This window comes from Orbicella faveolata, unplaced genomic scaffold, assembly GCF_042242905.1.
Source record: "Orbicella faveolata isolate gen_17 unplaced genomic scaffold, um_ofav_v1 contig_1, whole genome shotgun sequence".
In the NCBI taxonomy this organism is placed as follows: Eukaryota; Metazoa; Cnidaria; class Anthozoa; order Scleractinia; family Merulinidae; genus Orbicella; species Orbicella faveolata.
Genome location: NW_028301536.1, coordinates 15,522,544 through 15,549,819, shown reverse-complemented (window position 1 = coordinate 15,549,819; position 27,276 = coordinate 15,522,544). Strand labels below are relative to the sequence as shown.

The following is a 27,276-nucleotide window of genomic DNA, read 5'->3' as shown; positions in this document are numbered from 1 at the left end:
TTGATCATCGCAGTTATATACACAACTTAAGCAGTTTGCGAAATATTACACAGAAAAAAATTCAGGCTTGAACTTGATTCGAACCCATGACCTCTACGATGGCAGTGCTCTACCAACCGAGTTATCAAGCCAACCGGCAGCTAGTCACGTTGTGAGTTAGTAATATACCCGTAGATGGTGAAGTTACAGGTGAATAATAACCACTAGTGAATATATGAAAGATCTTCACCGTCATCTACGGGTACATTACGAACTCACAACGTGATGACCAGCTCCCAGTTGGTTTGATAGCTCAGTTGGTAGAGCACTGCCATCGTAGAGGTCATGAGTTCGAATCCCGTTCAAGCCTAATTTTTTTTTCAGGCTTTAATTTCACAACTGCTTAAGTTGTGGATATAACTGCGATGATCAATCATGTCTTCATATCTTTCTCCGCCCTTCAAATATATGATCTTTCATACATTGACTTGTAAATCGTGTACTAATGATACAGCAACCTTTCCAGTGCTGTACCTCATCTCTGAATACGTCCAAGCTTAACTGATGTACGGTACAGTGGGCGGTGTGCGGATCACAGATAATTTGTTCACAATGTTATAAAACGGCAATTTTTGTGACCTCAACATTTGTACCTGTTCATAGATCTTCGCATGCAGCTAGAGAAATTTCCTGTTTTACTTGTAAATGGTGTTTTGGTACTAATTTACTTTTGAAAATAAATATATATCGTGAGGAAAAGGTTGTTGTTATTCATCGTGGCAGATGCAATAATAAAGTGTTTGTCTCACGATGTAGTCACTTGAGATGTAGATCGCGACGTTTCGACTGCTTACTGCTAGTCTTCTTCAGGCGATAAGGTCGACTGATTGCACGGTATCATTGATATCACAAAGGACGGCTGTGATTGGTGCATTTCGATCCTCCTATTGTTCCATTGTTCCGGCGAACAGTATGTGTTCAGAAACGGCGGAGGTCTGGGTACGGGCGAGTCGTATATCCCTGTCGTGTTCTTTGATCCTCTCCTGCATAGATCTCCCTGTTTCCCCGATGTTTCCGCCGTTTCTGAACACACCCACGAGACCGGCCACTATCCTATCTGGAATGAGGTCAAGTTTATTGATCGAGATCCTCACTGGTACACACGTAGGGTCAAGGAAGCTATTCACATAAGACTTCACCCTAACAACATCAACAGAGATAGTGGAGTTGAAATTCCTGAAGCATGGATACCCACGATCAAGAAACACAAGAACAGGAGAACGGTACAACAACGGACCACTGAGGGAACAGCTACTCGCCGGAACAATGGAACAATAGGAGGATCGAAATGCACCAATCACAGCCGTCCTTTGTGATATCAATGATACCGTGCAATCAGTCGACCTTATCGCCTGAAGAAGACTAGCAGTAAGCAGTCGAAACGTCGCGATCTACATCTCAAGTGACTACATCGTGAGACAAACGATAATACACTTTATTAATATATATCGTATATATCGATTCCGTGAACATGGCCCCTCTAAAAGATATCAGTACCGTGTAGGAGTATGGAGAGGTTAAATCAAAGTAATCCAAGAAACTAATAATAATGGCTTTTAATTTTTCAGACTGGTCGAAACTTATACCTGTTCTCAGCTGGATGTGTATCATAATCGCCGCAAATATTTTGCTTGTAAATAAAATATATATGTATCGCTTCAGCAAAGTTCACTCCTCAGTCTAAAGATAGCGGTACCATACCACCAAACAGGAGTACTTACATTTACTGGTTTGCCGATACAATTGTGTTATGTTGTCTAACGAAATAAACAAAAAGTTCACAGGTGTCCAGGTTGCCTTTTAAGACTACTTTTATGTACTCTTAGTGGCACAGAGGAAAAGGAATAGCCATGCAGTGGGTATGTTTACTTTACAAAGAAAGTGTTATCATTGTAATATCAGTTAAGGTGTACTTATAAAAGGTAATGGAGTACAATTTGATCACAGTAGCAAGTGTTCTTTTCGGTAATAATGAATATACCATAATAAGAAAGAGAAATTTATCGCTTCAGCTAACTTCACTCCGCTAAAAGAAATCGGCGCCGTGCCACCATCAGGAGTATTTACGTTTACTGGCATGCAACACAAATCCAATTACATTGGCTAATAAATAAATAAGAGGCATACAGGAGTCCAGTTGCCCTGTAAGACTATTTTGTCCACTGTCAGTGGCACAGGAGAAAAGGAATAAACAGCGGACAAGTCTATATGATAAAAACAAAAAGGGTTATTCAATTTGTAATATCAGTTAAACGTGCTATAACAGGTTTTGGAGATGACAGAATTTGATGAAGGGTTTCTTTTACGTAATGATGAATGAAGGCCTACCATAGAAATGCTTTTTTTTTATATAAATACTTAGAGCAGCTAGACGTTTTACAATGTTTAGCAAAATATTTGGAATGGGTTATTCATTTTTCCTTCACTACGTGGAAAAGATGTCGAAAAGTTTCTTTTTTCCCGAAAAAGGACCAACATTAGCTTGCTCTAGATGCATGTTAATTGGTTAACCCACCGTAAAAATGTCTTCAAGTTTTGACCGTTAGCCGTCAAATGCAGGAGTCAAATGGAACAACCCTTTATAGAGTGTCCTGCTTCAATTTTGACCAAATTTTTCAGTAAAGGCTACACGGTAAGTACAAGACTTATGGTTACCGCGCTGGATTCGGGATTGACCAAACGGGCGCCGACCAGGGTCATTGTGGTGTGTTCTTTGTGGTATCGCTGCCCTTCTTTTATGAGCCTTGCCGTGTTATGGTGCGCTTGAAGGGCAAGTCAAATGACGAGTAAAAATGTACAAGCACAAAAACGCTTTTAAAATGAGATTTATTTCCAACGTTTTTCTCTCCCTCTTCCCGAAAACCAAATGTTTTACTGTGTTTGCGTTGAGCGCGTTCAAGAGAACTAACAGGACTAACCGGTTTCAAGAAGAACAAACACGGTTGGGATGTTTGAACTCCTTTACCGCTTTACTTGCATTCTATGGAATGCAGTAAGGTGAAAATAGTGTGAAGCAGCGATTAGTTACGTTAGTTAAAGCTGACTTTAAATCGGAGCGTTTGAAGCCTCTACGCAAATGGATGCTGCAGAGATTTGAAAGACGGTGTAGATTTTTGGGTCGGATCTAAAATAGGGTAGCGAAGGATCAGATATCTTGGTCTGAAGTAGGGTCAGGGTTTCAACCATTCTCGTCCCCAGAGGCCGCGCTCCTTTTGGTCAGCACCAAGAATCGCGACCTCTGGCCTGGTCCAACACCGGAAGTCCGCGATTCACGAACTTCCTGTCACTCTGCGCATGCTCAGAGCCAAGCCTGACAAATCTCATTGGCTAAAAAAATACGAAACGAATTCTCTGCGCGTGCTCAGAAAATCGGGTTCGGCTAGAGGTCGCGATTCTTGGTGCTGACCAAAAGGAGCGCGGCCTCTGGGGACGAGAATGGGTTTCAACAACAAACAACTCCATCAAAATGTCTGGAGAGTACTCCCTTGCACAGGTTGGCTTTACATTACTACCTTAACCGAGGATATGCTTTGACAGTGTGGGTCAGCCGTCCAGAGTGCGGCTTTAAATTTTTAATGTGATTTCTCCTAGACGTGTTGGTGGAAATACGCACAACAATGCATCTCAGAAACATTTTTAACTTGAAATGCAACATTGCTGTTGCCTGTCAAGTTGAAAGAAAATGTTGCGCGCGCCCGCATTGTGCAGTTCCTGAAAACATCCATATCCACCCCAAGGAAGGTTAATGGAAATTCCGAAGAAGAGGGAGGTTTCAAAAGCCAAAAGCTTTAAAGGGAAGTATGAAGCTAAACCGGAATTTCCAGGGGAGTGGGGGGAGGGTTCAAATTAAAAACCGTCCATGGGAGGCATATGGATATTTTCTGGAACAGCACATTACGTGGCTTAAAATTGCATTGCACATCCCTACTGCGCACGATTTTCGCGTCATTAGCGCGCGCTCACGAGCGCGTGCACATACACAGCATATAGAGAATGGTGGCTCTTGGCTTGCGAGAGACAAATCATCGTTTTTTCTCGGAAACGAGTACCAGGACCTAACGATTTTTTTATTTAGTTTGAATGCAGAGATCACCTTCCGTTCTGTACAGTGAATATGGACCAGTTTTCATTGCGGAGTGAAAAATTATCACGGAAAATGAGAGCACAGCTAGCACTCGTAAAAGATAAATGTGACTCTAGAATACTGTGTGCTTGGAACATATTGTTTCCCTGTCAACTAAATATGAGTGCCCTTATCATAAAACGTATATCAAATTGCTCCTTGACATTTATGCAATATACCCATTGTTGTATTTTTCGCTTAACTTTCTCCCTATTTTTCTGCTCTCTTAAAGCGTAAGGTGAATGGTTCAAATATAAAGGTTACTGAAAACAGATAATTTCAGGAGTTATGGGGTTTATTGGAGGTCCTCCTGCTCCTAAACGAATATGGGGACCCCCCTTTTTTATTTCAAATTTTAAGTTCTCTTGATGTAAGCAGCCAACAGGCAAAGTTTGAAAGAAAATCTATTGTGAGTTCTATTTCGATGGAATTACCTTAAGTGACTTGTTGTTAATTTGTTTTTCTGACAGAAATAGTCCCTATGTGGTCAACTTTCTTTCTTATATGAGTCTTCCGCCTCTCTGTAAGTCAATTTGCTGCACAAGTTTTTGTTTGTTTGTTTTTAACTTGAGACCAAGTAATGTTGAGAAGTCCATTTATAAAGTTTTGATTTTGTGAAGCTGTCATCCCACAAAATGAGTTACCTTTATTTGGTCAGAGATCTCAGCAATTACGTACAAATGAGAATCTCTGAGCATTCCAATAGACTAAAAATGATTAAGAGGTAATCATGACCATGTGTTTGTTTTACAGGTTTCTCAACGTATGGTAATCTTAACCTCCTTAGTGTGCCTTACTTGGGGAGGGAAATGTGTGATCGAACACGTAAGTAACAATTAAAATCAAGAAACTATGATAATAATCTCTTGTTGAAATACAGTTGTTAACTGAGCTTTACCATCGTTGGAGTGTAATTGTTCTCAAAATGTATGCATCGAATGCCAGGCAATAATCCATGTAGTGTAAGTGAAAATGTAAACAAAAAAGCGGATAATGCCGAGGATCAGACACAGGCGCTCAGTTGATCTACTCGTGTTTAAAGAATGAAATGTTCGTTATTTTTCACGACCATGGTGGATTTTAAAATCACAAAGGAAAATTAAATCACAAAGGTATTCTCGTGTTCTCTCTTAGCGTTGAAAAACTTATGCCTCCGTTGCGTTAACAGATATTAACATTAATACAACTAGCGGGGGCGTCCACGGTCATTATAATTTATAGCAAAGCTCCTGCGCACCGATGGCGCGCGGCGAGCAGAGCCCCATACCTGATCCAAGAAAAGCAAATCCTTTTTTCCTTTATGGAACTTAAATTAATGCAATCAGGAGTCCCACTTTTAGGCTTGGCTCAATCTATAGATTACGTAACTTTGCAGCGAGGGAGCTTTTTGATGTCAAGATTCAGCAGTCATTGCCAATGAAATCATTTGTGGTGGAGGACATTCCAGATTTGACAGAAATGACCGTGTGCATGTGGCTGAACTTTAGAAGTGACTGGGACAGCAATGGAAACCAAAGAATGTGTCTTGTCGCCTACGATGTGAATGAATCTAATCAGCTGACTGCAGACAGCTTTTTTGCTGATCTTGATGGCAATATTAATTTGGTCTTTGGGGTCGGCAATGGAGGGCAAGCGTGGTAAGTATAAAAAAGGTCACTGTGTTTTGGACAAGATAAATAATTTTAACACCCACAGAAGCCGAGATAAGCCCTGGCAGGTAGGGATTCCTGGTCCAACACAGAGTTTATCCCACCTGACCTGGCCTGCCTTGACCTAACCTGTCTTAACTTGGCTCTAAGTCTTTTAATTGCCCAATTTAATTATGCTTTATAGTAACTTTGACGCTAGCAACCTCATGGATGGTCAATGGCATCATATCTGCCTCAAGTGGGATGGAAGACAAAATTCAGGGTACACCAGTTACTACAAGGATGGAAATCAAGTCAAATATCAAGGATGCTTTGCAGGCCCAAGAACTGGAGGCAAGATTTTGCAGCTTGGAGGAGGCAGAAGAACAGAAGAGGTAGACATAACAGGCTTTTATCGCTGGAATAGAATGATTTCTGACATTGAGATAGAAGAGGAATCTAATAAGTACGACGGAGGCATGGGCGGACCAGTTGTGCAGTGGCGTGACTTTTATCAGAAGTCACCGAGACCTTTTATGAGAGCAGCTTCCCACTGCGTTGTTCCCAAAGGTAAGGATCGACTTCACGAGGCTCCTTATACTTTTACGACCGCATGCACGCTGAGAACGAAAGCTTCTCTAGGCGCTCAAATTAGGGTTTTGACTTCCACATAACCACCAACGCAAACCTGACAGTGCGTTTTCTGATGCTTCCTACGGTGAAGTTCCATAAAATTTGGCAAGCTTTTTACGACTTTTTACTTTTCTTAGTGCTCGTTTTATTTTGGATATCTTTCTAACCAATTTATATACAAAGGGAAAAGATATCAACTGAAAAATAACCGAGAAGTTGGCAGTACAGTTCTTTATTCGCGCCAAGTTCTTATTCTGTCGGATTCTATCTACTGTGGAATTTTGGAAGATTTCACCGAAGGGGAGTAAAGAAATGATCGTAAGTAAAGCTACATAAACCCAGAAAAAAACTGATTCGTTTGGCCAGTTTTAAATTCAGTACTAGATGGCATTATTTTAATCGAGGTGATTGAAAAACACCATTTCATCATCGCTTATCACATTTGACAGGTTTGAGTGGACTAGGAGTAAAAACAAACCCAAGAAAAAGCTCTGGAAATATAATACTAGCTAGCACGCGCCATACACTAAATGACTTCCCTATAGAGTCACCGTAAGTGAAAACGTTTTTATATTGTTGTACAGAAAAGGAAGTTTTGTATCACTTGTATCATTTTAGTTTAAATGCTTTAGTAGCTCGCAGCTAGCAAAGCTAGTCTAGGCGAGCTACAATTGCCTTAAGAGTATTATCTAATTTAATAATAGATAATAAGAGTAAAAAGAAATTAAAGAAATTTGAGTAAATAAACAATCTTAAACAAAAATATTATATACACAACGCATAATGTAGAAATTAAGTAGCGAAACATGACTGACATAATACAGTAAAGCAAGTTAACAATAATAATCGCGAAAGCGAACTTCGCTTCGTCGAAGGATAGCGGTTCTATAGTCTCCTATAAAGGAGAAGCGCATGGAAATCATTACTGTAGAGTTCGAATGACTGGATCTGAAAGCTATTCACACTTTCATTCAAGCCATTTACTAACAAATGATGTATACCGCTTCGGTGAACGTTGCTCCTCTTACAGAATGAGGTCATGACAGGTGGTGTTTACATCTAGGTCGAAACAAGTCAAATTATTCACCTTTCAATGAAAGGGTACCCGTTAAAAGTGTCCAGTCAGGTTTCTTAATTGTAAGACAACTTCGTTTCGTTGTGACCGTTGCGAAGGAAAAGGAAGAGATACTGGGTAAGTTTGTATTATGAGAGAACAAAAATTAATGGTCAATTCGAATTTATCTAGAACTTGAGAACATAAGCTAGAAAATGCGATGGGACACGCTTGTATTTAATAACACTACTTCAAATTAGATTTCAAATTTTTCTTTCCTGAGACCATTGATATTGATACTTTTCACTTTTTCGGGATTTTTTACCAAGGTATCACATATTCCGAATGGAATCTCTTATTGAACGGTAATTTATTGTATCTTAGAGAAGTTGTTAAAAAAACGTTCTTGTGAAAGTCTTAAGCGTCTTATAAAGGTTTCGATAATAACTAACGCCAACTTATGAAGCAGTGAGCAAGATTTAATTCCATTTTTAACTAAACTAAAACTGGAAACGCCTTTACAGCAATTATTATTTCTTTTGCCCCTCTAATTTAGAACCACTGAGAAAATAATGCTTCAATTAAGCTTTAGACAGTGGTTCTGGTACTCGTTTTTGCTTGATTAAACTTAGCCAAATTAGATTTTGAAATTGTTCTTTGTTGAGGCCAGTAATATTGATACTCCTTCAGATCATAAGCACACTATACCAAAGTGTCACATATCATCTCAGGTTGAATGTATTCTTGAAAAAGTATTAATCGGGTTTAGTGCAGAAACGGAAAAAATACTTGAAAAAATTGGATGCTATAAACTTTGTGTTAAATGGTTTGAGTTTTTGAGACGATCACTATCTTCTGAGTGGAAAAGAGGGCAAGATTTAATTTCATTTTTATCCAGATTAAATCTTGAAAAGGAGACTTCTATTAAAATGAGCTTTTTGCACTCTTAATTTTGAAGAAATCTAATATCTAAGAAACAAATTCAGGATTCAGATGTACAAATCCACCTTCAGGTGATTTATGAAATATGTATTAGCTAAGACACTTGGTTTGCTGATTTCCTTATCCATCATTTCGTAATCGAAAGGTCCAGATAAACAAAGAATGGTTTCACGGCACGTTGGGCGAATTAGCGAATTAGTCTGACATCGCAGGTACCAACCATGATGTCATGTTTCAGAAACGGGAGATGTTCTCTAACGGCTTTGCCCACTGGATAAATGCTAGCAAATTAAACTATAAAGTAATATCTGGGTTTTTTTCTTTCCTTTTTCGCAGGTTGTGTTATATTTATGTGATATAATTCGGCCTCGCCAAGCAAAACCATGGTTGTCCTCTTGGTGTTGTTCTTGTGCCTAGCAGTCACATTCAGAGGGACATGTGGAACAACCACTAGCACTAGCGCCGCAAGCGAAGCCTCAGAGCTGACGGAGTTAGGGAAAGCGATCAATGTTCGAGGAACTAACCTACTGGAGGACTTTCGTGAACGTGAAACAGCCATTTTCCTTTCCCCCCAAAATGTTTTGACAGGGTAGAAAAAAACTTCAAATCGTCAAATAGTCACTTCGAATATTACGCAAATACGAAGGCCTTTTACGCAACTTTGGGCAGTAAATCAGGTCTGGATCCCTCTTTACAATCCGGATACACTCTGAGTGCGACATTGAAAATTGCTACAAACAGCAAAAGCTCACAGATATCTAAGGTGAGTGGTACGTCTTTGATTATGATGTCATTAAAACAGAAGATCTTGGTGAGAAGAGGCTGTTTAGATGGCGACGAGATCTTGCCCTTAAAGGAAAGATTCGTAAACGACTTAGAAAGATTGCCGGTAAAAATTGAAAAGCGGCCTTGGGAGACTAACTCCTAAAAAGCATATCGCAATTTCCTGAGAGAGTATGGCTCCCATCTCGTAACGTCCGTTACGCTTGGGACAAGCATTAAACAGATGACGTTTGCGGAGAGCTCTAACTCTTACAGTCAACGGGATTTCCAAGTGAAGGGTTGTGCCGAGTTTGCAGGGCCGATATCTTCCGGAAATCTCGTGTCTCTGCTTGGGCAGATGTGAGTAAAGAAGAGTTGTCCAACGCAACCAAGATGAGCACGAGTGATCGTCTGATCATTCGAGGAGGAACTGCGGAGACCCGTAATAACCTGTTAAACGAAAGATCGAAAGAACTGATTGAGCAATTCATGAATGATGCCTCAGAATCGGCTTCGTCTATTCAGCATACCTTTAGGGCCATCTGGGGCATCGTACAAAGTATTTTTGAGGTAGGATCGCCGAACCACATCAGGGCTATAAACCTGGAGCAATAGCTGGTTTTCACATGACTTCTCTAAAATTCGAACTACAAATCTATTGATCTTCCTGAGATTTTACTTAAATGATGTATAAGAGCAGCTGAAAACTAATATTGATACAAATTTTCGCTCCGAATGGGTTCTTGGTTTTGTGATAAACTACGCTTGAATTTCTAAGCTTTTGCGTGACATGGTATTTACATGACGGCCTAGAGAGCTTTCATGATGGTTAAAAGAGTGACTTATTTCAGAGAACTTGGCTATCTGAACGGTTCATGTCTTAGAAGAAGTATTATTTTAATGTTTTAGAGTTCCTCGACGGATAAATTCATGCTTTTGTAGCGAAACGCAGTGACAGATGTTTCTGTTAGTTTCCGGCCGCCATGTTGGTGCCCATACGGATGGGCACCAGCATGGCGTCTCCATACAAATCTCTATAAATTTGGGTAAAAAATTTCTCCGCATATCTCGCATAAGAAAAATTGCTGTGACCAGAATTTTGGCGAGAGTCTTTGCATATTTACCTTCTTTCATTTCCCAGATTCTGGACTTTATCTATTGACCAGTTTTGATTTTTATTTTGATCTATTTTGAATTGCGTGACACTGAAAACCAGCAATTCTACCAAGGATTCTTGCACTATGGTTGTTCCTATATCGCAAGTGGAGGACTGGTCATTCAAAAATTCGACCATACCAGAGGTCCCAACGAAATGTATCCAGAATACCAGTGTACCCCTGCAAAGAGGTTGCCATAGCGACGGTGACTGCCATTTAAGACCCACGTGATGTTCCTGTCGAGGGGAATCGCGCGTTCGCTACAAGGCTGTGGAACAAGATAAAGGTTTCTCCAAGAAAACTGAATACGCAAACACCGAGGCGAATTGCATGGAGGTGGAAAGGTTGCGATTGGAAAGTCCGAGGAATTTACCATGCTTGTTATAACAAAAATCGTGATTCGTGTGAAACTGTATGGTCTTTGCCCAGCAGGGGTTCCGCCGTACAAGAACTGAGCACTTTACCATGCCGGAGCTCGCCGCTGGGCAAAACATCTAGGTTAAATTGAACAGGAAGTTATCTTCCGCTTTTAGTTGGAAATATCTTAGGCCATTATTTAGCTAAAAAAATTAATTTTAGCACCGGCCATGTTTAACTGAATAGACACCTGTGAAAGTATGTATTTTGTAGGTATTTCAGTATGAAATATAGAATTAAAGTATCCAACGATACGAAGGTCGTTGTTGAAAAAAACGAAGGTCGTTGTTTCGACGTACGTCAAAGTTAAGTAATTTAACCTTGGTTATGCAACTGCTGTATGCGGTGTTTTTCAAATTTTCAAAGTTTTAGGTTCCTTCAGTTTAAAAGTAGTTTTATACATCGGAAGAATGACTTCATTCGTGGTGACAGAACCCCTTTAAGATATCATCTAACGTATCATCTAGCGCAAGGTAAAAATTTATGGGCGTAAAACCATTTTGAAGTGAATGAATTTCTGCATTTAGACAAGTATATTCGGAAGTGCATTCAGAACCATTATTACACTGCTTGACATATATTAAACTTGACGCGTATTTTACGTTAATGTATTTTACATTGCACTTTGTCTCGTACCGATAAGAAACGTGCGAGTCGTTTTGTATGAGTTCCCCAAATCCCAATTGTATCCCCCAAAAAACCAAAGAAAAAAAAAGACTTGTCTCGTCCATCTAAAGAAACTGAATCTAAGATATGTTTTTTTTTCCCTTTGTTGGCCTCGCAAGATTTGTTTGTTTTTGTTTTTCACGAATTTAATTTAGGAAGCCTTATCTCGCTGGTCTTTATATCTTCGTGACTTCAGAAAAATAAGCTAAACTCTGTCTCCATTTTAATAGCTTTTAGTGTCGCGAAACGCTAAATTTTAGAATTTGCGAATTAAATTACGAGTAAGCCAAAGTTAGCAACAAAAAGGAAAAAAACAAGGGTAGGTATCTGATATTAATTATTAAAAACTGCCAATCAAGTTCCTTTCAAAACATCTTTTTCATTAGGAGAATACATCGTTCATTCGGATTTACTTACTTGTGTTATAAAGAAACATCCAATCCTTGATGTTTATGAATAACTTGAATCTTGGAAACAATGAAAATGTATCTGAATTCTTCACGGGGATTTCCGAATATCTAATTTGTGAGAAATCAGTTGCGGGGAACACTTCGACATGAAATAAGACATAGCATTACCGTCAAAAAATGTGTTAAATTTCAAAATTTATAAGTCGGCTTTATCACTTACAAACTGAAAGTGTTATCGATTCACGGACATTTTTCGGCAGTAACGAAGATTACTTAAAAATTATTCGTTGAATTCGACTTGTTGTGGGGCCAAACAACACGGCGGCAAGTGGAATTGATGATATGGAAAATTCAGGAAGATCAAAAACTGCATTGTTAATTGGCATAGCCAATTTACTCGTTGGCATCATAGCGGTGGTAGGCAATTTCCTTCTGTGTGTGACAATTTACAAAGACCCTTATCGACGTTTGAGAAACACAGCCAGTTATTTGGTGGTGAATCTGGCAGTTGCTGACCTTCTAACCGGTCTGATAACAGAGCCTTTGTACGCAGCCTTCGAAATAAGCAACTTCATGGGAACAGAGTTACGAATTTTGTACGTTGTCGGAGAAACAACCGCGTACGTGTTCGTGAACGCTTCCATTTTGTCCATCCTTTCCTTAGCTTTGGATAGGTTCATTGCCGTGAAATATCCCTTGTCGCATGGGCAAAAAATGGACCGCCACCGAATCGTTACCATTATAGTCTTGTTGTGGACTTACTCGCTGCTATTCAGCATGCTTCGCTTCATGGGTGTCACGCAAGATATCTTTTACTGGCTTGATTTGCACATTAACTATACCTTGTTTGGAGGAATTCTAATCGGGCTGTACGTGTCCATTTATTGCACGATCAAATATCAGCTCGCACAATCATTACGCACACAAGGGTACAACAGCGAGACAAGGAGACAACCAGTTCATAACGAGATCGAAGCTAAGATGAAGGCAGAGCGGAAAATGACAAAAACCGTGTTCCTTCTCGTGTTAGCGGCCATTATTTGTATGCTGCCGTTGTATATCATGCTTCATGTCGAACTGCTATGTGAGTCCTGCATGGAAAAACCGGCGATAAAAACCATTAGCAAGCTCTCAGAACCTATCCTGTTTTTAAACTCAGGACTTAACCCTTTTCTTTACGCATGGACAATTCCAAAGTACCGCCAAGCATTGCAAAAAACGCTTCGTACTTGGTGTCTGTGCCCAAGAAAAAGAAATAATCACAGAAAAACGACCTCAGGCCCGTTCAGGTCTGCATTTGCTATTCAAAATCAAGGAATGGTTGACGGAATAAAATCGCCTTCAAATTCGAAGGACTCGAACCCGATTCAGTTGATGGAGATAAATATCAGGGGGAATAACAGTTTATAACATCTTAGGGTAATACTGAACAGAGAATATCTTCTATCTTATAAGCCAAACCGTGCGAACTTGTACTCTCATCACTGACAAACGGTAACCAAAGTAGTTCAGCTCCTATCATATTAAGTGCTATATTTGTGAAACTCAGTACCTGCTGATAGTTTCACTACATAGGGAATGAATGATAATCCAAGACGTTCATTGTATCGAAATTCAGACAACAATTGACAAAACTAAGAGTTATATTTCAGTAAGATCTGTACCATCATCAGACTAGAATTTGCATACAAGGTAACTCTTAAATACGGTGTTAATAACAATGAAGAAAAGAGACAAAAAGTAATACTCATTAGAAAAAGCGAAGTCCTCTCGTGGATTTAAGTCCTTTGCCAAGAGAACGTGTCAGGCGTTTGATGTAATACGCCTCTTTGTATAGGAGAGGATTACAATTGCTGCCGTGGTCTAATGCTGTGAAGTTGTTTCTGACTAACTGTGTGAAGTATTCTTTATTACAAGAATCAGGTGGAAAGTTGTTAGAATTCAAGGTATCCGGTAGATTACACAAATAACGTATGAAAGTTTAAAAATGCTCACAAGTGCGCAAATATTTGTACATTGCACTCTCTTTTTCAGAGATAGCGTGTTAATATGTTCGGACGAAGAGAGTATCTGTTTTGCCAGCTGTATACGCTGATTGACAACCGGGGCAGCTGAATTTGTACCTTACATGTGATTAACTCAATGATGGTACTTTATCTTTGTGGTTGGTGTAGAAACACAGTTTAGTTGTTTTCTCGTATACTTTTACTTCGATGTTGGATCATGTTGGAGTCGTGAAACATCTACGGAGCTGTCTCACAAACTCCAAAATCGCATTTAACGTTCATACGTAATTTGTGTAATCTACCGTATAACTTGAATTCTGACAACTTTCCACCTAATTCTTGTAATAAAGAATACTTCACACAATTAGTCAGAAACACCACCACAGTATTAGACTGCGGAAGCAATTGTAATCCTCTCCTATACAAAGAGGATATTACATCAGACGCCCAACACCTTCCCTCAACAAATTACACAACTCAAGCAAAGAACTTTGCCTTTTCTCATGAGTATTACGTTTTGTTTGGTTTTTTCATTGTTATTAACACCGTATTTAAGTAGTTACCTTGTATGCACATTCTAGTCTGATGATGGTATAGTTCTTACCGAAATATAGCTTCTAGTTTTGTCAATTGTTGTCTGAATGTCGACACAATGAACAGTCTCGGATTATCATTCATTCTCTGATGGTATATTTGTGCACACTGAATCTGATGAAGCCACAAAGCTGTATAATAACAACAATAATAATAAAGGTCTTTGTTCATAGTATGTGTCGTATATGCGTACAGGACTTCAACATGACATACTATTTTAATGTCAATTGAGCGTTGAAATGTAGAAAATGACTAGTCTGGTTGCTAAGTAGCCTTCCTGGGGCTGCATACTCTCTCAACTGAAGTACTTTATTACGATCATTACTGACATCAAATTTTGTGTGAACCTGCCTCCCTTTTTAGATAAATTATTACATTTGTCTTTGCTGATCTTCAACGCTTAATTAAATTGAATACTAACTGAAAAACCGCAAAAATGGTTTTAACTGAATGGCTAAAGTAAGAACGAAAACAAATCAACTGACAACCAAATAACCACTTTATTACATATTTTTTCGGAGGGCTTTTATTAGTATTCGGCTTAAGGCATCCCAGCGGAAAACATTATCTTATTAGCATAGCCAAGCGCCAAAAAGAATCGGGATGTCGCCATTCTGATTTCCTACGGAAATACTGTAATTATGAGCTAGACTATGACTTCAAAATTTCCTTATTTTAAGTATTTATACCTGAAGCTATGATATTCACTCGTTGCATTGCTATTTTCTCATTATCTCTTATGTGGTGCTGGTCAGTGTAAAAACGGTTTAAAGTGAAGTTGAAATAATTTTTGGACGACTTTTAAGTTTGTATGAAGGAGAAGATAGGAACGAGAGGTTTTTTTAATGGATTTAAAGTAAACGGTGATCTAAGGCTGATTAAAATTATATTTCCCGAACGTGTAGTGCTCTTTAACTCTCCGTTAAGCCTAAAAGAAACAAATAGCGAAAAGTAGAACTGTCAGTTATTATCACTTACATAAGTTACCCATTTTCTACATCATAAAATCTAAGTGAAAATTCGAACGATTTGTTAGCAGTTTTTTTCCACAAAAAAGAATGGCAAATTACTTTTTTTTCCCAGAAAATGGGAGGGAAAGTAACTTCTTAAGTCAGTAAGCGGCTTTGACAGAAGGATGATAACTTAAGTATTTTGCATTTCACATAATTGAGATGTTCCGGTTCTTTGTGAGATGATAACCTCTTGATTTACGGTATTTTGTTTCATTACAACAGCTCTCAATGAGTTTCTGAACATTTTATGTCTCCATGCATATATAAATGGGTTCACTGCGCAGTTGAGGTATACTACAGGCTCAGAAATTTTGCTCATGGCTGTGAGGACAATGTTCGTCTGGCACGTGGCACAGAATAAATAAACGTGCATGTAGATGTAATATGGCAACAGACAAAGATAGCACGCTGCTAGAATGATCAAGAACGTTCGTATTATCTTCGCATCGCCGATCATCTGTTTTCTTTGCTCGTCAAATCGAGAGGTTGAATCAGCCAAGTCCACTCTTTGATTCCTGGCAACGACAGATCGTCGATAAATAAGTACAAGGAAAACAGTCAAGGTTACCAGGCTTCCTGTGACGTGGATGTGCAGATCCAGTAGATAATAAGTGTTCTCAGGTACACCAATATTACGCAAGGAACTGAACAATACAGAATACACCCATAATACCGCAATGGTGCCTCCCGCGACTCGCCTCGTCATGACGTTGCGGTAACGAATGGGTGTATTCAATGCCAAGAATCGGTCGACGACAAGCACTACAACGGTACAAAGAGAGAGATTAACAGTGATGTAAGAGGCATGATCGCCGGCCGTTAGAGCAGTCTGATAGTCCCTGGCTTGGTAATAGCCAAAGTTGTAGGCTATGTACAGGGGATCCACAATGAATCCAGTCAGGAAATCTGCTACGGCCAAATTAGCTACGAAGAGCATGGGAGATGAACGAAAGCATTTGAGTGGGTCTTTGTACATGGCCACACACAGGATGCCGTTTCCAACAACAGTGATGACTGAGATGATAAGAAGAGAAATGGCGGAGAGAAGCGACAAAGTGGCTTCACTCTCGTGTTGGGAAGGCACGTGCGTGTCATTCTCGATGGTACTGCTCATTTTCGTAGCAGCCGGCTTTTTGTAAACTGAAAAATGGGAAGAGAAAGAATGGTTAGATCCGATGAGGCTTCTACCGTGATGATGATATATAAATGACCATACAATGGAATTATACAAAATCAATGCTGTAAACAAGCAATCAAATATATAATATCAGTATAAAAACAACGGAAGATGAGACTACTGTATAAAGTGTGAGATACAACGTAAAGTGAATTAGTTACTTAATTGTGCGACTTTTCGTCATCTGATAGTTTAAGTAAAATGACATTTTTACTTGGACAAGCGGCATTCTTTACCATTTTTGTGTTTTGATTTTGGGCTTTTATCTTTATACTAAAAACAATTTTGTGTATCCTGCAAAAAAATCTTTAATTTACCTCGTTTTTGCAAGTTTGTAATCTGATACGGAATGAATCTGGTCCAGAATCTGATTTCGATGACAACTTGACCAATATGAAGATTTGTTCACTTCCACTTTCTCCCTTATCGCTCGCTCCCACAATCTACGCTGAAACACTCAGTTGTTTCAGATGTTTCCAAGCACATACGTTTGATATGCAAATCATTTCAGTTTTCAATTTGTGGACTGCCAATCAACAACGAGTATTATCGAAAGAAAGATGACTCATAATCCACTTGTCAAATGATTTCTACTCTTAATGCCGATATTTTACACTGAAGTATTTCCGATGATTCCAGTATCACGTACTGTTCTGCGCATTCACAGCACAGAAGAAGTCTTTATACGTGATTCCATAACCCGATAAGTGTTCCGTATCTAACTTGTATCTCGGTAACCGAGCACTACTTGCTTTGTTTCTTGTCACGGATATTTGGACTTCAGAAATCTAGTACTCAAAATTATCTATCCATAATGATAAAAAATACTCTTATAGTAATACAAATAATCGTCAGGATAATCACATCGCGAAATTGTATGAAAAGGAATCAGATAGGTGTGTACTATCCGGCCATGCCTATTATTACAGGAAAAGCCTTAAATCCAGAATACTATCCTTTATTTTACTGTTAATCAGTCTTGAACACTTGGAAGTGTTTCACAGCCTGTCCAGCAGCACGTTTCCATAAAGCGTAAATGTGCATTTAGAGGAAAAGGATCAGATACGTGATTTATTTTTATCTCGATCGAAACGTGATCTGTTTTTTAATTAAACACTCATTATTTGCGCCAAAAAGTCGGCACGAATTTACTTGCTCAAATTTTCTGTCGTCCTAAAAAAATCGGCTAAATCGGTCAAAATAGGAGAACCCGTAGGTAACTAGGTATACTTCGTTTTTGATAGATACCTCAGTGTTTCCTCTCGATGAATATTTTTCTTTGCTAAAGCTTCACCTTTGGATCCGTTGTCGGTGAAATAAGATAATTGAATGTAAAATTAAATATGAAAACTGTTATAACTGAAGCACCTTCATATATGGCAAACTTGATGCTAGAAGAAATTTCTTCTTGTTTTGAATACAAGTAATAGTTTTCATTAATTTTTCGCTTTGACAAGTGAATTATGAATCATCGCCCTTTTTTCCCAAAAAGGTGTAAGAGCTGGTAAGTTTAACAAGTACTTCTAAGCGGAGAGATGCCCTAAAAAAAAGGTAAAACACTAATTTACATAACACCTCCCGTTGAGTTCGTACTCGAACAACAACAACTGGTGAATCTTTAAATTGTGAGACCCGGAAGTGTTTCTTTCATGGGCTCTGTGATTGGTTGCTACGGGTCACCTGATTACACTGGAAAACGGGAGACTGACTAGGAAACTTCTGGGCTACTTCAGTCTCCAGACTCGAATTGTACATTTATTTCCTGCCCTTACATTTATGTCTACTTCATAAAACTGTACATGTACCAGTGAATGAATATGTTGTGTTGTTTATATAGAAATTCACGCTATATAACTATGAAGATAAAATGTTTATCCTAAAGAACGAGGAATAATCTATATATGCAGCAAGTCCCAGGTCTATATATTTAGTGGCTCGTTTGGCTCGGCAGTGGATAACAAAGGAGCAAACGGGCCAAGCGAAAAATGGCCCTGTATTCCGTAGTTTAGCCATCCTAGGTGACAAAACTGTTGGTAATGTTGATCGTCGTGCTGCCCTCGAATGAACTAAGTATTTTTAATTTAAGAAGGTTTACCAGCATTATTTAAAAAGTAAACAACTGGTTTGTTTTCTTCAACGAGAAGACACTAGCAACAACAGAAATCTTTCAGAAGTTATACCCGCGTTGTTAACCCACAAAAGATAGAAGCATTTCGGTTTATTTTGATGTGGATAGAAAAAAAATCACATAAAGAAAGATTGATTGCATGTACATTATTAACAAACTTGGAGATTCTGAAGGTAAATCATCTGTATTACAGAATTGACTTATTGATCGTGGGACCGTTTTTTGTTGAGAACATCACGCCGCCCTCACTGAAGTTTCGTAGCAAGAAATCGCGGCAAAAGACAAGATAGTGTTCTGAGAAACCACACAATGGTCTTTAGATGGCAGAACTTGACTATTTTAATTGAAAACTGATTATCCTTCTCTCTTTTTTTCCCTTCTGGTTTCTTCTAAATTTAGATCGTTTTGTAATCCGTTCAATCTGAGGAAAACCATAGGACAATTTTGTTTTTCAATCAACAACAGGTCAAGTTAATCAAAGCATGGGATGTAAATGTGATGTTTATGTGAAAACAACCTTCACTACAGCGAAGGAACTTACAAATTGGCAGCTGAGAAGACAAGGAGACGTTATAACAGGAACATCTCATTCATGAAAGGGTCTAAGTGACTTAATCTACGAAAGAAGGTCATGGAATTTACAAAACTAACTTTCTGGTATGTAAAAGCCCGCCAGGATTCCATAAATTTGGCTAAATTATTATGAGTAGATGCTAACAGATATTATATCTGGTATCGCGTTTTTCATTTGATTGTCATAATACAACGTTTCATTGTTTGGGAAGCTTGTAACCGACTGACTCATGACACCTAACTCGTGCTTTACTATGTAATAAATTTGGTGTCACTGAATAAACTTCCGCCTGTGAATTTCGCCGGAATCGAAATAAGTTGGCGAATCAGTGGCAGGTTGTATACTTCTAGCACTAGAGGTGGTCGAAAACACGAAGAATCCCTTATTTCCGCTCAAATTTTGAAAATGGCCTTATTTACTGACACGCATGATGACTTTGAAAACGAAAAGAACAGATTCTGAAGCACACCTAACGTTTATGTGTTTATCTTGTTTAGTAACCACAGGAGGTGATGTTTGCATACCAATCTATCGTAAAGAGCCGAGTGACCGAACAACGATCATGTGCCAAATTCTGCCTCCGCAAGGCTCTCCGTGTATCTAGTGCTACATGCCTGAACGATTGCTTTAAATAATTAGAATAATATTCCTTGCACAGAAAAAGTGTACCTTCATGGTGTATCAGCGAAAAGTCAACGATGCCGAGAACCAATCGGATTCGTGGATTTGCAATATAATGGTTTTCAACTGAATGTCGTAAAACCAAAACCAAATTTATGAGGCCAGATAATCTCAATGGCCACAGACAATTCAGGTAACCAATCGAAAATCGAAATAATTACAGCGTAGCTCATGCGAATGGTAGAAGGTTCGTATACGAGCGAGTCACGATTGGTTTTGCTTTTTACTTCTGATTGGATGAAAAAGTGGCGCGAGTTTTTTAAGTCAATCGTGAAACTTAGTGATGCGAAAATAATTACTTTACGACACTCAAATGAAAACTACTCTAGAACAAGGTGAATTTCTACTACTTTATTAACAAATAGTTTAGTCGAGTGCAAACTTTACCTTTCGAAAGCTAACATGTATGGTTACATGACGTACCGTTGAAGCACAATTCTGCTGCGGATTGTTTGTTTCAATAGAACGAAAATCACTTCTATCCAAACTATACGCATTGGGTTTGTATCCGTTCTAAAACTGATTATCCTATTGATCAATCACAATGCGTGTTTGTAGCTTCCCAGCTCTAACAACTGACCAAGTGTAGTCTGATCTCTACCATTATTCTGGTGTAGTTATAAAAACTAAATACTTAAAATACTAAATTTTGCGCAGTCTAAATACTTTCAAGTATTTAGACCGCGCAAAATATTATTAACCAAACGCCATATAGGATTGGGCCGTGCCCTGTGTTGGTTACTATATGCACACTCTACAGTGCCAACTTCCCATCATTTAAGTCAGTTCAAGACATTTTTCCCTGTTTTTTTCCCTAGCCCTTTGTTTTTGCATTGCTTTGCAGGTTGCCTTACGTTCTGAGTATTTTCACATCGATTTGCCAGGCTACTATTAAAAAGCAGCCGCATTTGATTTTCATATTAGCCGACGATTTGGTGAGTAACTTCAAAGATAAGCAAGTCAGCCTTTGCTCTATTCAAACATCCTATACAGGTAGATTACTGGCCTGTACCAGGCTCTCGGTCAGTGGGGACGAGCGGGATCTGGGGTCCTCTCCTTTTCTCTATCAGAAACTACTCGTCGCCCGCCCGCTTTTTCGATCGTCCCCACTGACCGAGAGCCTGGAACAGGCTAGTAGATTACCATATCAAGTCTGACAAAGGCGAAAAAAATAACATGAAATTTACTTTCTGTCATATTTTTCATATCGCACGTATGTCTGGCTTGGCTTTTTGGAGGTATTTCCTAGAATCAGATCTCTCTCGCCTACCTTTGTCCTGTTTATATATGAATGGGTTAGCCATTAATAATTATATTGTCGTTCACAGGGATGGGATGACGTTGGTTTTCATGGTTCCCGCCAAATCCCAACTCCCAATATCGACGCAATGGCTACTGAGGGCGTCATATTAAACAATTACTATGTGTCCCCGATGTGTACCCCGACTAGAGCGTCAATTATGTCCGGAAAACACCCGATTCACCTCGGTAGGTTTGAATATAACACCATACGTATGTGCTAAGTCTCTGCAGCTATGCTCCTCTAACTTGTCTTCAAAATAAGTAGAGAGAAACACAGCTCAAAGCTATAGTTGACTACAAGTAGAAACGTCCCAAACAAAACGAGGGCTAATAAGTCAGGACGGAGCAAGGATGGTTGGAAATTTTAAAATTGAAAGATAAAGACGGTGACAGAGATATCGCTAATTGTCTTTCTGGTGGACATGAAAATGTTGGTAAATACTTTGAATAAGATAGCGTGCTGCATATAACTAGGATAATTTTATAACCCAATGTTTTTTTCTCTTTCCATCAGGTATCCAACATTTTGTGATCTTCGCCGCGCAGCCTTATGGACTACCACTTAAAGAAGTAACGATAGCACAGTATCTTAAAATTCTTGGCTACAAGACTCATGCAGTTGGAAAGGTATCAAGTCTAACATCCAGGCAGTCTCTGCAGTCGTGCAGACGTGGTCACTAAGCCCCTATGTTTGCAATTGCTCAAAATCAAAATGATTGCAGCAGTAACCTAGTGAAAAGCCAAGGCTTTTGTTGTTGTTGTTTGGCTGTTAAAGGAAACAAATTTCAAAAAAACCAATTTATCGGGTCGTTACTGTATACATGTGACATGCAAGAGAAACGATCTGTGATGTGACAAAGTCAACAATGAACGCCAACTGTCTGGGCGTGAAGTCATTGAATTTCCCTTACACTAGCTTACACTAGATGCGCACTCGAATATGGTCTTTATTTACCTGACCAGATCATTTGCCTTGAGCTATCGATGTGTTGGCAAAAAAAAAAGAGGCGTATACGAACAATCAGGTTGAAGATCATCTTTTTTTTCTATTTTTACAGTGGCATCTGGGATATTTCACAAAGGAGTACACCCCTTTATATCGAGGATTCGACTCTTTCTTTGGCTTCTTGGGTGCCAAAGAGGATTACTGGGATCACAGCTCGTTTGAGGATTACTGGGGCTATGACCTCCGAGACAACATGAGGGTTGGTAAAAATGACAACACTACTTCAGAACGGCTATAATCACGACCAAGAGCGGCTAGTCTCAAAGTTGTGAAACGTTCTCGGAAAAATGAAGTAGGCCATGTGAGAAAATTGATTAAACTTAGAGTGGGGTTTATAAGCTAAATTTACCGAGGCTCTACCGATCCCCAGAGAGCTCAGCTTTCATCCAATGAATGAGCCACACTGATTGGTCTAATGGTTGAACCTGCAATCGACCGGAAGAGAACTGGCTAAGCTCTTTAGACATAGATATAGCAATATTTGTCTTGGCCACTTTTGTCCAACGCGGAGAGGCGCAATGAGGTTAACCCTATGTCTAGCACCAAGCCAGACCATAACGCCAAGAGCTCTGGGAAAACAAACTTAAACCCAGCTGTATGGCAACGCAAATGTTTGTCGTCATTGTCATCTTCTGTTATGCGTTAAAATTCCTTTATTGCTTCTAGCCCATCAAAAGAACTGGAATTTATGCAACAGACCTTTTTACCCAGGAGGCCATAAAAAAGATCAACGCTCACGATGCTTCCAAACCAATGTTCTTGTACCTCGCCCACCAAGCCGTGCATTCAGCCAACAAGAATGATCCTCTTCAGGCACCAGAACAACTTATAAAGGTAACACCATAAACATAGTATCACTTTGTTAATGTTAAGGCATGAATGATCATCGCAGTTATGTACTTCAGGCTTTAACTTCTCATGTTTTGTACATAACTGCGATGATCATTCACGATGCTTTTTCATCTTTCTGAGCAGTTCAAATTAAGATAAAGATCTTACATATACTCACATAATTTATATATTCGCTTTAGCGTCAATATGACATGCTGCTTCTGTTTTGAAATAGGATCTAGGTGAACAGTTTTTATATGACTATTTATATGTTCATTCCTGGAACGAGCGAGATCCTGGTAAATTTGTACGGAGAAAAACACCTTCTGTAGTCACGTGAGTCAGGATCTTATGATACAGGTTGTTCTTGTTGCCGTTGTTGTTGATTTTAACCAATCACTGGAGCAAAACCAAAACTAGTCGTGCCTCAGCTTACGTTTTCCCTCACTTTTGTTATCACAATTCTGCCAGATTCGTTAATTACCTCATGGTGTTGTCCAAATGTGAACGCTCTGTCTTCGGTTTTACAACGGTACTACCAAACCAATCTATGAAATTCGTTCTCCTTTTCAAGAAATTTAGTTTCATCAAAGACGAAAGAAGACAAAAATACGCTGCCATGGTGACGTCATTAGATGAATCTGTCGGTGCTGTGAGGCAGGCTCTTGCAGATAAAGGAATGTTGCAAGATTCCGTCATCATCTTCACCACAGACAACGGGGGAGCTCCTTATGGATTCAATTGGTAACTATAGCAACCGATCTCCGTCTCGGAACTTTCCGTTTGTTAAATTGTAAGATGTTGTAGTCAACCAGGGTACTTGAGTTTCTCAGTAACCATTGTTGCTGCCCTTCGGCAAAGTTTAACTCCCTTTGTCCTTGATTAGGAACGCTGGCTCAAACTTCCCTTTCCGCGCGGGCAAAGACACCCTATGGGAAGGTGGAGTGAAAGGTGTTGGTTTCGTCTACACCGCAAACGATCTCATCAAGCACAAGAAACGTGTGTGCATGGGACTGATAGACGCTACAGACTGGGCTGCGACGCTGTACCATTTGGGAGGAGGTGACGCGGAGCTAATATCAGCTAGAACCGACGGAAAGAATGTCTGGGAGACGATATCGTACGACGCACCATCACCCCGGGATGAAGTATTGCATAATATAGACCCCAGGTACGTGCAAATAATTCCGTTATCAGTGCTTGTGGGCGGACAGAGAGTGCATGCAAATTTTGCGCGGGTCCACATCAGCTTTTTAATTCCACTACTTATTTAAATAGGTTATAGGCTTAATTTATTCCCGAGTCTCACAAATTAATGAGCTAAAATTTTCCCTTGACTTTTCCAAATGAACTAATAACCAAGAATTTTTTCCTCCGACTGACCAATCAACTTTTAAGTTGAAAATAAAATAGATCTGTAATTGACAAATTATCAGACCTCTAGTAATTGACAAATCATGAGTGCTTTTAATCATATTTTTTACCTTCTTTTCTTTCTAGGCGAAACTTTGAAGCCATCCGTAAAGGGAACTTTAAGCTTGTGGTTGGAATGGATGACACATATCACCTTGGATGGCACGCGAGGTACGCAACAAAATTGCCCCCTCCCTGGTCTGAAACCCCAACTCTCCCTGGAGCAGAAATTAAATGCGGTCCCTGGACGAACGGCGAAGGCATGTGCGACTCAAAGGATCACCACGCTTGCTTGTTTAACCTGGCTGATGGTAATTTATAGATATACTGCAGTGTTATAACTACTTCTGCCTTGATTGCTCTTGGTAAATGTCATAACATCCTGATCTTTTCTTGTTTTAAGATCCGTGTGAATACAAAGATGTTTCACACCTTCACCCACACGTGGTTGAGGAGCTGAAAGAGAGACTTAACTATTACCGCAGCACAGCTTTACCAGTTGTTTATCCGATGATTGACCAAGAAGCAGATCCCAAACGCTTCAATAGCTTCTGGGGTCCGTGGAAGACACTTACAGACAAGTCGGAATACTTTTCTGCCAAGAGCGCTTGTAACCACGTGCAAGCAGAACAGGTTCATCGGGGATTACATCTCATGCATTATTCCAATCAAACTCTATGATTTCACGCAGTTTAAAATTGAGATTCTCACTGCACGGAAAATAGTTATATACATTAATTATATAGAGGAGTATGTAATAAGTCCAGGCAAAAGCATTGGAACACGAAGATTTATAATGACTTTTTCGTGGTGACTCGGGTGACACAGTCGACAAGTAGAAATACCAGCTAAACTAAGATATTTCTATAGCATTCTGAATCATGGAATGCTTAGCCATTTAAACCACATCATCTGTGAGAAGGCTTCACTGCAGGCCAGGGGTGGCAAAGCAAAATTTTACATTAGAAAGGAGCTGAAAAACTCCACAGTTGTAAGAAGAGAGTGAATGCTGAAAAGATGGTCGAAGATGGTCTTTACACATACACTGACCTATCCATCAGTTATATGTAACGCACGTGGAAGAGGTTAAAGCCCCCCAGCTTCCCCCTTGGTCCCCTTGCCCTGCGGCACTCTGTGAGTCACTCAGGGGCCATAATCGGGGACGGAGACCCAGATTCTGACTCCTGGTCAGCCGATATCATGTTACGCGCGGTCTTCGAGCTAGAATGGAATTCGTAAAAAAGACGACAGAAGCCTTTCAACGCTGCTTAAAAGTTAGTTATAATTAAGGGCTTCGGACCGTCGGCAAGGCTGAAATGCACTCTTAAATTCCAAGCCGTCAAACAAAGCCTTGCGACGCAAGCATAAGCATAAACATAAAAAGCTTATAGTGAGGACGGCCGGATATGAGCATAAGCATGGGCATAAGCTTTGTGCTAAGCCTTATGTTATGTCCAGTGAGGACGTGGTTCAGTTGGCATAAGTATAGCTTGTACACTGATTGGCTGAAAGTCTTTAACTTATGCTTATGCTTATGCCAACCCTGTCCCCACTGGGCACAACAACGACAAAACCACAAGCATAAGCATAAGAAGAACGCAAGGTTTTGATATTCTTATGCTTATGTTCATGTCCGGTCGTTCCAACTAGCACATAAGCTTCTTTTATACTTGTACTTATGCTCAGGATTGCGTCGCTAGTGAGGACCGGGCTTATTTAAGTTATCACCAAACTTGACTACAAAGCTCAACAAACTGTGAATGCCTAGCGCCATACGGCACCGCCATACTGATATGTAAAAACATCTCAGCAGGAGGCAGTATTTGAAAATAAGAGCGCCTGAATAAAAGAGGGAGTTAAGTGGTTATTAATCTACGTAACCGAAGCTCGCTTCTTGATATAATAGGGTGTTTAGGAAACCACGACGGCAACGGCGACGGCAACGTCACTGAACAAAAGAATTAATGAGCAGTAGTATGGCTGTGCAAGTGCGTTATAATTCTTGGTAGATTTCTTTGCCGTCCTCTGCGGGACAACGACGTGAAATGACTAAATTTTGCTTTGTCTGGAGGACGTGAACCAAGATGGCTAATTTTTTAAGTTTTTATTTCAAATTTATCACTGTGTTCCGGATTTAGTTTTGCGATAGTTTTGACAGTGATAAACAAAGTAAATGACTTTAGAGTATCGCGAGATTGGTAGGTAAAATATAAATTCATTTTTTAATCGACGTTGTTCTCGGCGTCGCGGTCGTGGTTTCGTAAACTCCCTAATATTTTGAGTCAGGGACGGATCCAGGATTTTTCAAGGGGGGATGGGAGTTAGCTTGCACCTTGGAGTTGCAAAATCAATGAGGCATGCCCACAAAATATTGCAATTTTCATTGAAAACTGATACACCAGAAACACTAGCAATGCCACAAATTACAGAAAGGGCCCCGATTTTCTTTCTTTTTATTTTGCTTCTCCAACAGAGGGGTGGCTAGACACCCAATCGACCCCCTCCCTCCCCGCCCCTTCCCTAAAATCCCCCCTGGAAATATCGAACTATTTTAAGCACAAGACATTAATGAACTGAATAAAGTTTCCGGCTAGTTTGGCTGAGAGTTCAAAATGTGTCAAGAAAGTGAAAACATGCAGCAGGCAACAACTGTCAAACTGTCGCTAACGAGACACAATAAAATCGAATGTCAAAGACGTTTGTTATCAGAAAATTAACAT

The 27,276-nt window shown here is 39.6% G+C and overlaps 4 protein-coding genes and 1 pseudogene across 5 annotated transcripts; 4 read left to right on the top strand and 1 right to left on the bottom strand.

Moving 5' to 3' along the window:
* The first annotated feature begins 4,923 nt into the window (after positions 1-4,923).
* LOC110049781 (uncharacterized) lies at positions 4,924-6,464 on the top strand. Its single transcript, XM_089282607.1, has 3 exons — positions 4,924-4,987; positions 5,538-5,799; positions 5,996-6,464. The coding sequence occupies exons 1-3, from the start codon at positions 4,972-4,974 to the stop codon at positions 6,462-6,464; spliced, it is 747 nt and encodes a 248-aa protein (XP_089138733.1). The 5' UTR covers positions 4,924-4,971.
* A 1,060-nt stretch (positions 6,465-7,524) lies between these two features.
* LOC149118210 (DELTA-alicitoxin-Pse2b-like) lies at positions 7,525-11,731 on the top strand (annotated as a pseudogene). Its single transcript, XR_016205424.1, has 3 exons — positions 7,525-7,615; positions 8,756-9,799; positions 10,398-11,731. The product of XR_016205424.1 is annotated as a DELTA-alicitoxin-Pse2b-like (transcript).
* A 239-nt stretch (positions 11,732-11,970) lies between these two features.
* On the top strand, positions 11,971-13,448 carry LOC110049156 (alpha-1A adrenergic receptor-like). The gene has a single exon (XM_020754940.2). The coding sequence runs from the start codon at positions 12,174-12,176 to the stop codon at positions 13,239-13,241; it is 1,068 nt and encodes a 355-aa protein (XP_020610599.2). The 5' UTR covers positions 11,971-12,173; the 3' UTR covers positions 13,242-13,448.
* A 1,057-nt stretch (positions 13,449-14,505) lies between these two features.
* Positions 14,506-17,418, bottom strand: LOC110049165 (adenosine receptor A1-like). Its single transcript, XM_020754952.2, has 2 exons — positions 16,939-17,418; positions 14,506-16,584 (listed from the first exon to the last, which is right to left on the bottom strand). The coding sequence occupies exon 2, from the start codon at positions 16,556-16,558 to the stop codon at positions 15,575-15,577; it is 984 nt and encodes a 327-aa protein (XP_020610611.2). The 5' UTR covers positions 16,559-16,584; positions 16,939-17,418; the 3' UTR covers positions 14,506-15,574.
* A 3,914-nt stretch (positions 17,419-21,332) lies between these two features.
* On the top strand, positions 21,333-26,436 carry LOC110049790 (arylsulfatase B-like). Its single transcript, XM_089291786.1, has 8 exons — positions 21,333-21,492; positions 21,821-21,933; positions 22,365-22,511; positions 22,979-23,146; positions 23,718-23,887; positions 24,030-24,314; positions 24,644-24,867; positions 24,960-26,436. The coding sequence occupies exons 1-8, from the start codon at positions 21,393-21,395 to the stop codon at positions 25,235-25,237; spliced, it is 1,485 nt and encodes a 494-aa protein (XP_089147912.1). The 5' UTR covers positions 21,333-21,392; the 3' UTR covers positions 25,238-26,436.
* The last annotated feature ends 840 nt before the right edge of the window (positions 26,437-27,276 follow it).

What these genes read in the sequence shown, in the direction of transcription:
- LOC110049781 (XM_089282607.1), top strand. An exon ending in GGCAATGGAGGGCAAGCGTG is followed by an intron (nt 5,800 to 5,995) that starts GTAAGTATAAAA and finishes TATGCTTTATAG; the next exon opens with TAACTTTGACGCTAGCAACC.
- LOC110049156 (XM_020754940.2), top strand. Translation starts at nt 12,174, where the DNA reads ATGGAAAATTCAGGAAGATCAAAAACTGCATTGTTAATTGGCATAGCC.
- LOC110049165 (XM_020754952.2), bottom strand. Translation starts at nt 16,558, where the DNA reads ATGAGCAGTACCATCGAGAATGACACGCACGTGCCTTCCCAACACGAG.
- LOC110049790 (XM_089291786.1), top strand. Translation starts at nt 21,393, where the DNA reads ATGGCTACTGAGGGCGTCATATTAAACAATTACTATGTGTCCCCGATG. An exon ending in AGACTCATGCAGTTGGAAAG is followed by an intron (nt 21,934 to 22,364) that starts GTATCAAGTCTA and finishes CTATTTTTACAG; the next exon opens with TGGCATCTGGGATATTTCAC. An exon ending in GCTCCTTATGGATTCAATTG is followed by an intron (nt 23,888 to 24,029) that starts GTAACTATAGCA and finishes GTCCTTGATTAG; the next exon opens with GAACGCTGGCTCAAACTTCC.